Genomic DNA, 13,693 nt, shown 5'->3' with positions numbered 1-13,693 from the left:
TAGATGATATATTTATACTAATCCTAATTATATTTCGATAAATTTTAAGCATATGTAAATAGTTTAGGCACAATCATATTAAAGACCTATTTGTTTCACTTGAGATATATCAATACTTTAGTTCAAATAATTATTTGGGTTGGGGTATAATGGTATCAAAACGTGTGCCACTCTTGTAGGGAAAATACAAAAAAATTTCAATATTGCCACTAGCATTGTTGCCAGGCAATTTGCATTGTCTTAACAAAAAGAAAATCATATCTTCATGTAAGAAACTCGAAATCCACTTTCATTTGGTTCATTAAAAAATAGACTCATGTAGCTTTCCAACCATATATAACTAAAATCGTAAAACTTCCATAAATCAATATAGAATTAGACGTAAAGTGACAGTACAGTAGACAAAACTCAATTCTTTTAGTACATTTCCCTTTTCAATTCATAAAATCTAACTCTTCCTCATCCAGCTACTAAGTAAGCATATAATCATATTTAATTCTTAAATAAGTAATAATCAATAAAATCAATCGGTCCAACCTAAACTAGATCACGGAGACATATGAAAACTACAAAACCTCTAGATTTTTCTCATCATCCTTAATTCAAATCCTTCTAAATCAATCAAATATTATTCTTCAATTAAAAAAAGGGTTTTTACTCATTTTTCTGTTAAATATGGTTTTTACTCATTTGTTAAATTCTTCAATTTGCATTGTCTTAACAAAAAGAAAACCATATCTTCATGTAAGAAACTCGGAATCCACTTTCGTTTGGTTCATCAAAAAATACTCATATAGTTTTCCAACCATATATAACTAAAATTGCAAAACTTCCATAAATCAGTATAGAATTAGACGTAAAGTGATAGTACAGTAGACAAAACTCAATTCTTTTAGTACATATCCCTTTTCAATTCATAAAATCTAACTCTTCCTCATCCAGCTACTAAGTAAGCATATAATCATATTTAATTCTTAATTAAGTAATAATCAATAAAATCAATCAGTCCAACCTAAGCTAGATCACGAAGACATGTGAAAACTACAAAACCTCTAGATTTTTCTCATCAACCTTAATTCAAATCCTTCTAAATCAATCAAATATTACTCTTCAATTAAAGAAAGGGTTTTTACTCACCTTATAGTGATAAATCCAACATTAGTCTTTGATTGTTTAGTCCTTATGTTGCTCTTGAAAATCCTCAAGTCCTACACAAAGTATGCTTGTGAAATTCTCTTATTAGCTTTAGGTTTTCTTTACTAAAGGAAGTGGTCACTATGTTTAGATGATGTATTTATACTAACCCTAATTATATTCCAATAAACTTTAAGTATATGCAAATGATTTAGGCACAATTATATTAAAGGCCTATTTGTTTCACTTGGAATATATCAGTACCTTAGCCCAAATAATTATTTGGTTTATGGTATAATAGTATCAGAACGTGTGCCACTTCTGTAGGGAAAATGCAGAAAAATTTCAATATTGCCACTAGCATTATTGTCAGGCAGTTTGCATTGTCTTAACAAAAGAAAACTATATCTTTACGTAAGAAACTCGAAATCCACTTGCGTTTAGTTCATTAAAAAATAGACTCATGTAACTTTCTAACCATATATAACTAAAATAGCAAAACTATCATAAATCAATGTAAAATCATACTTAAAGTGACAGTACAATATACAAAACTCAATTCTTTTAGCACATTTTCCTTTTCAATTCATAAAATCCTATTCCTCTTCATCACTAAGTAAGCATATAATCATATTTAATTCTTGAATAATTGATAATCAATAAAATCAATCGGCCCAACCTAAGCTAGATCACGAAGACATGACAACTACAAAACCTTTAGGTTTGTCTCATCAACCTTAATTCAAATCCTTCTAAATCAATCAAATATTATTCTTCAATTAAAGAGAGGGTTTTTACTCACTTTGTAATGATAAATCCAACAATAGTCTTTTGATTGTTTATTCTTTAAGTTGCTCTTGAAAATCAAGTCCTACACAAAAATATGCTTGTGAAATTCTCTTCTTAGCTTTAGGTTTTCTTCACTAAAGGAAGTGACTGTTATGTTTCGATGATGTGTTTATACTAACCCTAATTATATTCCAACATACGTCAACATATGAAAATGGTTTAGGCCCAATTATTTTAAAAACCTATTTGTTTAACTAGGGATACGTCAGTACTTTAACCCAAATAATTTTTTGAGTTGGGGTATAATAGTATTAGAGCGTGTGCCAGTCCAATATGGACTTTCACATTGCACTAGTTCTTGGTCTCATGGAATGAGCTTTGATTGTAATTGTGATATGTGCCACTTATGAAGACATTAAGGATAATCATTATTAACAATTTCAAATTAAGTTTTTGAAAGTCATATGATTTAAACCTGAATAGTTGCTAGATCAATGTTGCTTAAACTTGAATCGTTATAACTTTAATTTATAACTTGCTGAACTTCAGATTAAGACCTAGTTATTAATTGGACTAGAAGTCCAATTCATTAATTGAGATTTAAAACCTAAATTGCTAATTGGGTTTAATGGACCATTTAGGCCTTGGATTGACAAGTCCAAATTGCAAATTAAGAAAAAACAAAAAAAAAAAAGGCGCAGCATTGCGGTCAGACTTTCCCTTATCGCTCGTCTTCTCCTCCAGCTCTCTTTTTTTAACCAAACACAAAGAAAATTAACAATTTTCCTTCCTCTCCTTCATTTTTTTACTTTCTTTCCTCACTTTCTTCCTTTCTACCAGCTTGTGTAAAAGTAATCTAACTATTGATGTAAACAGGAATAAGATGAGACTGTATCATATCATTGGGTAGGATAACGAAATGTTCAGTATACATTTGGCTGTATAATTTTACTTCTTTACTTTCTCTTTTTCTTCATATCGGGTATCGGCTGGCCTAAGCCCAAGGATCAAAAATAATCTAATTACAAAACTGGAGGACCAATGCTACATCCTATAATGCAAAATTCCCATCTCATTTCCTGTCTGCACAATGTACTGTGTACCTACATGCAAAATTTTCACAGCCTCGTGGAGGGCAACAGCAACTAATCATTGTGCCTTGGCTCATCCAACTCTTTGGAAGGCAGCTCAGATTCCCTTCTCATACAAGAGGAAGCTGGCCCCCTCTTCTTTAATCTCTTGCGCAACTGCACAAGAGTGATGCCATCAGCCTCACAATTACCCTCCTGGTCAATCCTGTCTGGTTCTCTCACAACTTCATGGGGGGCAACAGTGTCATTTACAATGTCATCTCCCACAATGTTCATGTCACTAGACATTATAGTTTGCTTCAAACTGCTGCGGAACCTAGAATTTTCAGGAATTACCCCATCACAGTTAGTTTTAGCTTCACAACATTGCAAACCAAATTGTATTTGATTTGTCTTGTCACGTTGCTCCGCCCCTTTCATAATTGATAAATGTGCATTTTCAGCAATTTGATGCCTTCTCTTCTTCGATTTATTGCGAAGAAAGCCAGCAAGCTTCATCTCATCTCCATCTGCAAATGATGGAATGCTTTTCTTCAATTTATCTTGCAGAAAAGAGGCAAGCGTAGCGTCGTCTTTAGCTCCAGACAGCTCATTGCGCTTTCTGCTCCTGCTGTGCTGCCTTAGAGAACTATTTCCCCTCTTCTCCACCTTTTTACTTGATGGAAGGTTCTCAAAATCTTCAGCACTAATAATCCTTCTTCTGCATACAAGAAGATAAATCAAACTAGAATTAGGACAAGTTAAAAGGAAAAAGAGAGAGACAAACAGAATGAAAATAGCTTTGAACATTGTACCTTTCTTTCCTTTTTCCTTTACTTGGCAGATTTGTATTTTCGGGTTCAGAAGTTGAATTTGTCAATTGTAATGGAATATAAAAGTCATTAGGGCCAAGGGCAGGACGCTCGGATTCCCGATCTACAAAGTTAGATACAAGAGTAGCTTTACGTATTCTTCTAGCTTCTTGAAGCAACGGCACTGCTTTTGGATGCAATGTCTTCCATCTCCTAGTTATAAAGACAGAAGTTGAGATTAGAAAGTTGCTCAGAAAGATTAAGCAAACATAGTATTAAAAAATACACAAAAATAAGAAGGAAAAATAACGCATGATAAAGGCTTAACCAAGTAGAGGTGTAACAAAGTCAACCCTACTCACATGCTATTCAGGTTTCGACTCAAAATATTTACACTTAACCCGTTTACTGTCAAGTTGAGCTCGGCTAGCTGAATGAGCCAAGTTTGAGTATTCAATACTCGCTTAAGAGAGCTCAGAAACCTATTGAAGTTTTTATTTTTAATGTATTAATATAGTCTTTTATATATAATATGCAAATATTAATATAAGCATGTAACCAAACTCGAGCTCATACTCAAGCTCAATCTGCGACTTAATTTTAGTTAGATGGCAATCAAGCCTAATCGAGTCAAACTCAAGTAGCTAGATATTATTTTGAGTCAAGCCCAAGTATAAAACATAAAGTCCAAGCAAGCTTAAGCCAAGCTCCAAGCTTGAGTTCGGTAATCAACTCAAGCTTCAAATTTACTGTGTAAATTCAGCTCAGCTTGACAACACCGTAAGCCAATAGTTAAAATCAACATTTTCATACCTCCAACACTGATTATCAGTTCGTGAAGGCATACATGCGGCAACCTTAGACCAGTAATATCCATGTTCTTCAATAGCTGCTTCCAGCCTCAAATCCTCTTCTTTAGTCCATCTGCCCAAATTCAAAGCCGGATCTAAAGAATTGACCCACCTGCCACCATAGTGAAAGATTAACAATTCTATTTAATTAACACCATCTTACTAGACCTAAAGATTGCTAGACCATACCTTTCTCTACATTGCACTTGAGTTCGACCAGGAATAACTTCAGCTATTTTTCTCCAATTTTTTGGCCCAAAAAGCATCACAGCCACTTTCAAGCGTTTATCTTCATCTTGCGTCCATCTACCCACTCTTTGCCTGGTTGGGTGAAGTGATTTTATCCATCTGTATACTATAAAAATCTCATTAGTATAAATTAAATGACGTTACACAATCCTAAAAAGAAGCTAGTTCTACCATATCCTTCCCGTTTGAAAACAATGTAAAGCATGCATTACCAACATAAAGTAGATAGGGTCCTAAATGGCCCCTCCATGGAATTGGGTGATGCAGGGAATTATTTTAGTGGAGGTTTCAGCTCAGAAACGCCGATGGCAACGTGAGATCAAATAGTGCAGGTCATTAAACATAAAATATTTAGAATACATGGGAGTGCTATTGACAATGTAAAATGCCCTTGTAACAAAAAGATGATGTAAAAAAGAAAACATACATCTGACAAACCAAAAATTCCATGGACTTAAATGAACGCCTACATTGAAAAAGCAGCACAGACATTGCAACAACATTGAGACCAAATTTATCGATATCAGTATAATAAGAGATATAGCTGAATACAAGCAAAGTTTTACGTATTACCATTGATTATTGAAACTCCTAAAATGTGGATATATTGTTAGTTATATCTATGGATATAAAAATATGAACAAGATTTTAAAAAGGTAAATTTCTGAATAGAACTTTAGAGTACACTAATCTACACATTTACATACATTTTAATGTCATGATTTTATAATTTTGATATATGAAATGCAGCATAGATATTTCAACAAAATTTAGACTAAATTTATTGATATCAGTATAGTAAGAGACATAGCTGAATAGAAGCAAGGTTTTAGACATTAGCATTGATTATTGAAACTCCTAAAATGTGGATATACTTATATCTATGGATATAAAAATATAAACAAGATTTTAAACATGTAAAATTCTGAATAAAACTTTGAAGTACACTAATCTACGCATTCGCATACATTTCAATGTCATGATTTTATAATTTTGATATACAAACTGAAATGACTTAGGTGCAAAGGGAGACAATTCCAGGTGCTAAGGACCATTTTCAGGCAGAACCTATGCTTTCATCAGGAGGATATATTCATAAGAAAAGTTGGGTAACTTTAACCCCGTGTGCTACATCATTCGACTTTTAACTTACCACCCACATAAGCAATCTCTAGTCATTTACTTCTTGAGCAACTTTTAATATATAGTTTGACAAAAGAGAAAGCTTACATTGGCTAACCAAGATATTTTTATTAATATACTTGTAAATTTACCCTTTGAATTAATCCTGTTAAAGTTTATGTCTACCTAAATAATTATACTGTAATATCTATGGCTTATTTATCAATATATTGCCTGAAGTCAAAATTGGCTAAAAACAAGAAATTGATTCATTGTTCAACCCAAAACCCGCTTGAAACTCAAAATTACCAAATCAATAAATAGCTCAAACCCAAATGACCAAAAACAGACTCACATGCACCTGATTTCCACCTTTGAAAACAATTTAAGAGAAAAATTCTAAGAGAAACAGAAACCATTTTGTATATTCCTAGCTATCACATGATGATGCACACTGCCGTAGGATGAACACTGCATCCTGGTTTTGTAATAATTGTGTGAAACTGCAATTTCTGATTTATTCTACATTTTATATCCAGGTGTGATCTTAAAAATTGTAGTCGTAGTAATGTCTATGTTGCTCTTAACTCTTTAATTGTTCTTTCCCCTAGTTATTTACGTAGCTAAAAGTCTACTGATCCTGACTTTTGCAATCCAACCTTCCCTTTCCAACGACGAATAGCCAATGAAGCAGCCTCTTGCCAGGCCCCAACAAATAATTAAATCCTTAAAACCTAAATTTTCAAATTTTCTCAAGTTAAGATCCAGCATTAGGGAGCCATTATGTATCAGTCATACATTCATTATGTAATGTAACTCCTATGTCAACGAAAGGCTTCCCCTCAAATTTTTCCTACTGCCTGAAGCGCATGATTTATGAACTGTTTCCTATATCATTACAATTTAGAATTGTTCAAATGAGATATCTATAACCTTTCGTCGTTTAAATCATAAAGGATGAGATCTATAACATAAGAAAGGCTATGATAAAATTAATTGAGAGAAGCTAGTCTATATTAAAATAATTCACATTTCATAAATTAAAAAAAAAAATTTAAAGCAAAATGCAAAGTTTTTTACTTACAGATTCCTTGTCAATTCATTCACTAGCAACGAGTCTAATATGAACAAATTTTGTGTCATTAGCTGGAAAGGTATCACTAAAATTAAACACAAGCCAAAATAATCTTTGAAATGGCTAACTGACCTATTAGAGCATTGAGTGCCAGTCCGTCCTTTCAAAGTAGAAGCAACAGACTGCCAATCACATTCACCAAAAACTTCAACAGCAATACGAAGTTGATCATCCTCCTCCTCAGTCCATTCCCTTTTTAGTATGCACGCATTCAAACTCCTCTGATAACGTGCCAGGCATTGAAACGGGGTCCTGTTCGAACCTAACGATACCACAATGTCAAACCAGTTACTAATCCCCTTTTCTTGAACAATAAACAAAAGATTCTTATCTTCTTCAGCAGTCCATGGATTGCAATTGATGAGGGGATCTTCCTGATTCAACCAGCTGCAAAAATCAATGAAGAAATCAAGACAAAATAAAAGCATAATAAAGCAATCAATGCTTATACAATGATTCTCATTCAAGTGCATGAGAAATGAGAGCATCACAAAAATCTGTGACAACAATCATCACCAATGCATTCAGCAACACTGTTTTGAGCAAAGCACGCATGTAGGAGTCCCACCTTTATGACCTGCAAAAACCTTGCACTTCTATTCAAATCCAACAGTTGTAAACACGTCTGTGATGGTCATCGTTATAGACATCTGATAAGTTAGCCTTATTGAAGGACACATGCTTCAGAGAAAATCAATGAACATGAAAAGCTAGTTAAGAACTGCATAGATTGAGGCCAGAAACAAAATAAACACGAACCTAGGATGCATTACTTGTGGTAGTAAGTATAAATTTTGCTAGGCTCGTTAACACATGCTTCATAGAAATCATGACGTCTGTGCAACTAAAAGTCCAAGGATGATAAGATGTAAGAAATTCTTCCAATGGTGGAAACAGAGAGAGTTTGAGCACTCACAATCAACACAAGCATGCTTTATGTACTTTCTCACCCCAAAAATGAAAAAGAATGAGAAAAGGGGGCAGGGGGGGGGGGGGGGGGGGGGGGGAAGGGGGGGAGAGGGGGGGCAGTAAACAAAATTTTTGGAACGACAAGCATGAAACGGAAGTTAAAACAAACAAGAAGCATGTAAGATAAAGTAAATGTCAAAATGTTCTCTGCAAAGTAAAAACATACGAAAATCAATGACAGAACAACAAAAGCACAATAAAAAAAAAGGTAAAATGCAATATATCACTAGATAAGTAGAAATATTGAAACTCTAGAAGCAGCATTATAATCTTTAAAGCAGAAAGGAAGCAAGTTTTCCAGCATTCAAAGGCGACTGAACAACATTAGGTATGTAATAGTGTTTCAGACAACAAACAAAGAAAGAAGTGGATGCTTGTTATCAGGTCTTAACATGTTGCATCGCAACAAATTGGGCCAACATTTAGAGGCATGGTTAAATTTCCCAAATGTGACATTAACCAACCAAAATCTACCAGACTTCAAAATTATATAGCTAATACATTTTTTTATATATTATGTTAGTCAAGAAAGTCAAAAGATGCAACTATTCAAAGAAACAAAATGCTTTAAGAATGCATGAAATGCTTTTCAAACATCAATTTCATTTTTTTAGAAAAAAATTACTGTTCAGGAGATACTTACCGTGTTTCACATTCTGCACCAGAACGACCCTTGACATACATGGAAGCTAACTGATCCCAATTCACTTTAGGAAGAAATTCCCTAATCCTCTCAGGGGTGATTTCAAGATCTTTGACTGTTGCTATAATGTCATCCAAATTACTTCCATCTCCAGATGACCCATCTGCACTACTGGCAACACAAAGTGCATGAGTATAATACATAAATATGCCAAAGAAAGTCAAAAGAGTGGAAATGTATCATTCTAAATACAGTGGTATCCAAAAGTTAGATGAACATTGAACAACACAAATTTTCCTTGTAGTAAGAAGTCTTTAAAGTTTCGAAGAATATAAGAGAAATAACACTTCCATTTTCACATTGTTTTGTTAATTTCTGCCTTTAATTGAATATTTAGATGTTCAAGAATAAGCATACAATCTTATAAATGCAATAGCTATGCTCCAAAAACTTGTTATCAGACATGCTACACCACATACTCTGGAACACACTTAACCAGTGCATCTCCAGCATGGGGCTCAAACTCTAGTGATATATCAGAAGAGTTTTGCAAGGAACATGTAATGGAAAATAGAAAGAATGTATTCCATCTATAATATTCCGTCTAACATGATCATAACCATTAGCCTTGGGAGTTCTAAGCCATCATCTATTTAAGATAAGACTTCAGACATAAATTTAATGATATAGATATTGAAAGGACAGACCTGAACCAATCCACTGAAACTTGAAGCGCACTCTCTTGAAATTGTTGCCGTATTCCCTTTACAAGATTTTCTCTTTCTTCCCTGGACCATTTTTTCCTCTGAAGTGCAAGAGGAAATTTTGTTAAAGCCATTCTGTAATTAGTGACACTAGAGTTCTCTGGTGGACCATAATCCGCAGAGACGTTTTTATCATTAACCTGCAGCAACTGAACATGTCATACTCGTCAGCAGATGGCACCACTAAAAATCAATCTATAATAACCTAAGAACAAGTTAGAATCATACTTAAATCAAAGTCATTAATTAGACTTGCAGTGATTAAAGCTACAAGAACAGGTGCACCGGTAAAACTAACATTAATATGAAGAAAGCATACATATCTTGAATGTATGACCATGCCTCAAAAAATACCGTCCTCCACCTAGAGTATCCTCCCTCTATCCTATAATATCAGTCCCCTTTGAGAGCACAAAGTTGGAGTGATTGAACTTTCATATAATATTACTTTTTTAGAACAACCCCCCCCCCCCCCCTCCCCAATTCACTGATTTCTTTTGCTTTATATGGTAATTAATACAGTGAGAAAGAGACAATTAAATCAATAATCAACACTTATCCACTTCTAGCAATAGACTTACATTTCGAAAAACCCAAAATGAAAAGATGGACTAACATTATGAGATGGCTGGTGGGAACGAGAAGAAAAAACAGTGTTTCACCCTATGAATTTCCATTAATCTGTACCTAAATATAGAACCAACCTTAAGGTTTTACCGCATCAAAATTTGTAATGAAGCTCAAAAATATCACTAAAAAGAATCATTGGCATATTTCTTATATGATCAAATAAATTATAGGGAAAGCTAACTCTATGTGCAAAAACCCCCCAATCTCCAACTCCAAGAAAAAAGAAATAAAATCACATCATTATACTATGAGTTGCAAGGAATAGAGAAAAAAGATCAATGTACCAAACCCTAGTTAGTTCACATTGAAACTTAAGATTTAATGTAATTTGCAGAAAACATTTTAAAGTGCAAAATGTCCTGAATTAAAATTTCAAAACTATAACAGGCTCACAAGCCACTTTTTGAAGAATATAGCAATAAACATAACGTAGCATAAGAAAGATATAAAAGGCAATGGTAAGAGTATAAGACCAGAAATGCTATATGACACTGAATGTTGGCAATGAAATATCAAAACGTGCAAAAAATGAGCAGGGTTGTGATGACTGCAATGGATATATGGGAATACAATGAAAGATACTGCACTCAATAGAGCAAATGGAAAAATATGATCCATGTAGCCAACCCCACTTAATAGAAAAAGTCTTAAGTCACTGTTGTTGCATAAAAAGCATTGAAATCACACCATGATTTGCTAAGCAAAATCTACTCTGACATCACTAGGTAACTGACACCATAACTATTGTTTAAGTTTGGTTTGACTCTCTATTTAGTAGCATGCTTTGTTAATGGTTAAGATCACAATCTTGCAAAGCTTGTTCACAGGACATGCATTTTGGACAAATTAGCTGCAAAAAGCATTTGAAACTCTTTAGTTTTCATTCCCAGAAGAGAAGAAAATAGAGACATAAAATGGCAAAGAGGCAAATGATAACCTCAGGATCCTTAGAAGTCCGTGATTTTCTTGCTGAAATTAATTGTATACGAGGATCCTTGTTTATTGATAATGATCGTCCTGTTATTTTTTTGCAAGAAACCTGAAAGTCTTTAAGAATTTTAACGCGTTCCTTCAATTTCTTGTTCTCCTCAATTTTCGATTCAATCTGAGTCAACTTACTTCGAAGAAACTTCTGATAAGACCTGTTCTTTTTAATAGCATCAATGAGCTGCTGTGCAGACTTTGGAAACCTCGACGAGTTGTCCGCCAGTGTAGACAATTCGTTGGCATCTGAGTGATCCCACTGAACTAAACCAACAGGCTGCATCTCCGCATTGCCACTTAACAAGTGGGAGATGTTGCCAGCCTTCTCATAATCTTGAAATCTTTCACAAATATCATTGCATGTTGCATCCTGTAAGGGCGTGCTAGTCATATAAATGGGCTCTGTTTTCTCTATGTGATCCTCTGTGCTGATTCCCTGAGTGTCTGATGAACATTATTTAAAAAAAATTAATGTAAACAAGGGGCATAAATGAGCAGCCATTGGGTAATTTGCATGCTTTAACACAAATGTATGGACTGCAGACATAGAGTGAGAAAGAGCTCAAGAGATTGATATCAATACAAACAAGATCTATAGGAACAGCTAACAACACCTTAAGCCCTAAAATCAGAGTTAGATATTAAAAAACATAAGTACCAAAAAGGATTACTCGTCACTAGTAAAAAAAATGAATTTCAACCATTACCCTAAAGAACCTCACAGAAAACCTTTAAAATACAATATGCGTCTGAAACTACAAAGAACCATTGTTTTTACCACATCTGGATGGCATTCAACACAGAAAGTAATAAAGATTGTGAGAGTTTGTTAACTTACATAGGGAAAAAAAGATCAATAGGAACACCTAACAATAACATAAGCACATGTTAACCTGAATATCAATAAGAATAAGCCCCCAAGATTCACTATCATGAATTACGAATTTGATGATTACCCTAAAGAACCTCACAAACACCTTTGAGGAAAATGGCTCCTCAAACTAAAAAAGAAATACTTTTGCTACATTTCGATGACAACCAATGTGAAAGGACTTTCAATCAGTTCGCAATCAAAATGCTTCAGACTTCATTAGAGCTCTTAGACTTCAAAATTTTGAACCAAAAAATGGAAAGAAAATTTTAGGTATAGACATTCTCCTCAGTTCATTCTCTTCCACCAAGCCACAGTTGCATTTTAACTTGCAACTTCATCATCCGATTTAAAGAATTTCAATATAACTTTAATAATTCAACGTTCAAACCATCTTCCCCAACATAACTAGTATCATTCAAGATGCACAAAGTTAAGCAAAACCACATTAAAAATAACAATAGAAACTATTAACAAACAAGAAACAACACTAAACACAAATGAACCATAGTAGTTTGAACTGAAAAATAGAAAAGGACGTCCATATATAAAATCTATTTTCCAATTCACAACTTAGTTAAGAGGACAACACAATGGAAATAATGAAACAATTAAAAATTCATATATTTGCATCAGAAACAGCAAAATTGTTATCGAAATAATAATATTTTATCATAAGCTCAATCCGCCACTCGGTAAAATCATAATTTCAAAGAGAATTGGGACTTACCATTGCTAGAATAAGCCGAAAACCGCCTCTGGATAACGCGAAGAGTCTCGAAATCATCTTCAGCATCGTCATCAGAAGAAATTGGAGGAAGAGTGCAGGGAGGCTGAATAGACAGAGGCTCACAAACGTCCACTGAAAGCGCAAAACGACTCCGTATACTCCGGAAAATTTCCATATCATCCTCGCTGTCGGTATACGCCAAAGCAGCCGACGAGACGGCGGCGTCCGAAGTGGAGGGTCGGTCATTGTCGGAAGCGGTGATTTGGAGATCGTTAAGGTCGGCGCCGGTGCGGAGGCAGGCTTGTTTTAGGGCTTCCATGTCCTCGTCAAAACCGTCGTCGTTGTCGCTGATGGAGAGCTCTTCTTCTTCTTCATCTACCTCTTCTGCTTCTCTGTCTTTTTCTTTTCCGGTGTCGTATTGGTCGTGTAGAGACATTGTTCTGACTTGTTTGTAGAAAAACCAAGCGCTTTCTACTTGGTGAGGGATTCTTGAAGAGACTATGACTATGGAGCTCCCTAAGACGCAGGAGAGGCCGAAAAGTTGGAGCAGGAGGAGAAGCGAGGCCAGAGAGAAAAGCTGGCTCTACACCTTCCAATTCCAAACAACGGTTCATGCGTCTGGGTAGGGTGAGATCCACTAATATTTTGGGTTCCAAAGAAAATGGGCTTTCAAATTGGGCCCTGCAGCCCTGGAGATGAATACTTGGTGTAGGATGTTTTAAGGACTATAAACCCAATCTAATCAAACTTACTACTTATTTGAAATAAAAGTATAAGAGTTTAAACAGTTGTGCATGATTATCTTTTAAATTTTCATAATCATTAAATTGGAGTGATGACCTTTGATTATTATCATATAACCATAATGGTTTTAAGATTATTCATCAAGACAAACTATGTACATAGAGTGATAGGAAATCACAAACACAACGTTAATCAA

At 34.5% G+C, this 13,693-nt stretch overlaps 1 protein-coding gene across 4 annotated transcripts; it reads right to left on the bottom strand.

Annotated features, from left to right (window-relative positions):
• Positions 1 to 2,792: 2,792 nt before the first annotated feature.
• Positions 2,793 to 13,368, bottom strand: MYB4R1 (myb domain protein 4r1). Of its 4 annotated transcripts, none has more exons than XM_018118266.2 (9): positions 12,754 to 13,368; positions 11,106 to 11,596; positions 9,482 to 9,687; positions 8,775 to 8,945; positions 7,235 to 7,549; positions 4,846 to 5,004; positions 4,619 to 4,768; positions 3,809 to 4,018; positions 2,793 to 3,714 (listed from the first exon to the last, which is right to left on the bottom strand). In XM_018118266.2, exons 1-9 carry the CDS (start codon positions 13,187 to 13,189, stop codon positions 3,069 to 3,071), a joined length of 2,784 nt encoding a protein of 927 aa, XP_017973755.2. In that variant the 5' UTR covers positions 13,190 to 13,368; the 3' UTR covers positions 2,793 to 3,068. The 4 variants fall into 4 exon arrangements, with proteins under 4 accessions (XP_017973755.2, XP_088660880.1, XP_088660881.1 ...); XM_088804754.1 differs by having other exon boundaries at positions 8,775 to 8,942; XM_088804755.1 differs by having other exon boundaries at positions 9,482 to 9,678.
• Positions 13,369 to 13,693: the final 325 nt, after the last annotated feature.

This window comes from Theobroma cacao, chromosome 3, assembly GCF_053813885.1.
Source record: "Theobroma cacao isolate CCN51 chromosome 3, ASM5381388v1, whole genome shotgun sequence".
NCBI lineage: Eukaryota > Viridiplantae > Streptophyta > Magnoliopsida > Malvales > Malvaceae > Theobroma > Theobroma cacao.
Note: the sequence above shows the minus strand (reverse complement) of the source record. Positions and strands in the feature narration are given on the sequence as shown.

Excerpts from the sequence above, each read along its gene's own strand:
- MYB4R1 (XM_018118266.2), bottom strand. The coding sequence starts at position 13,189 with ATGTCTCTACACGACCAATACGACACCGGAAAAGAAAAAGACAGAGAA. Across the intron at positions 9,688-11,105 it reads GGACTTCTAAGGATCCTGAG|TTGCTGCAGGTTAATGATAA; the intron begins GTTATCATTTGC and ends TGACATGTTCAG. Across the intron at positions 3,715-3,808 it reads AAAGGAAAAAGGAAAGAAAG|AAGAAGGATTATTAGTGCTG; the intron begins GTACAATGTTCA and ends TCTTGTATGCAG.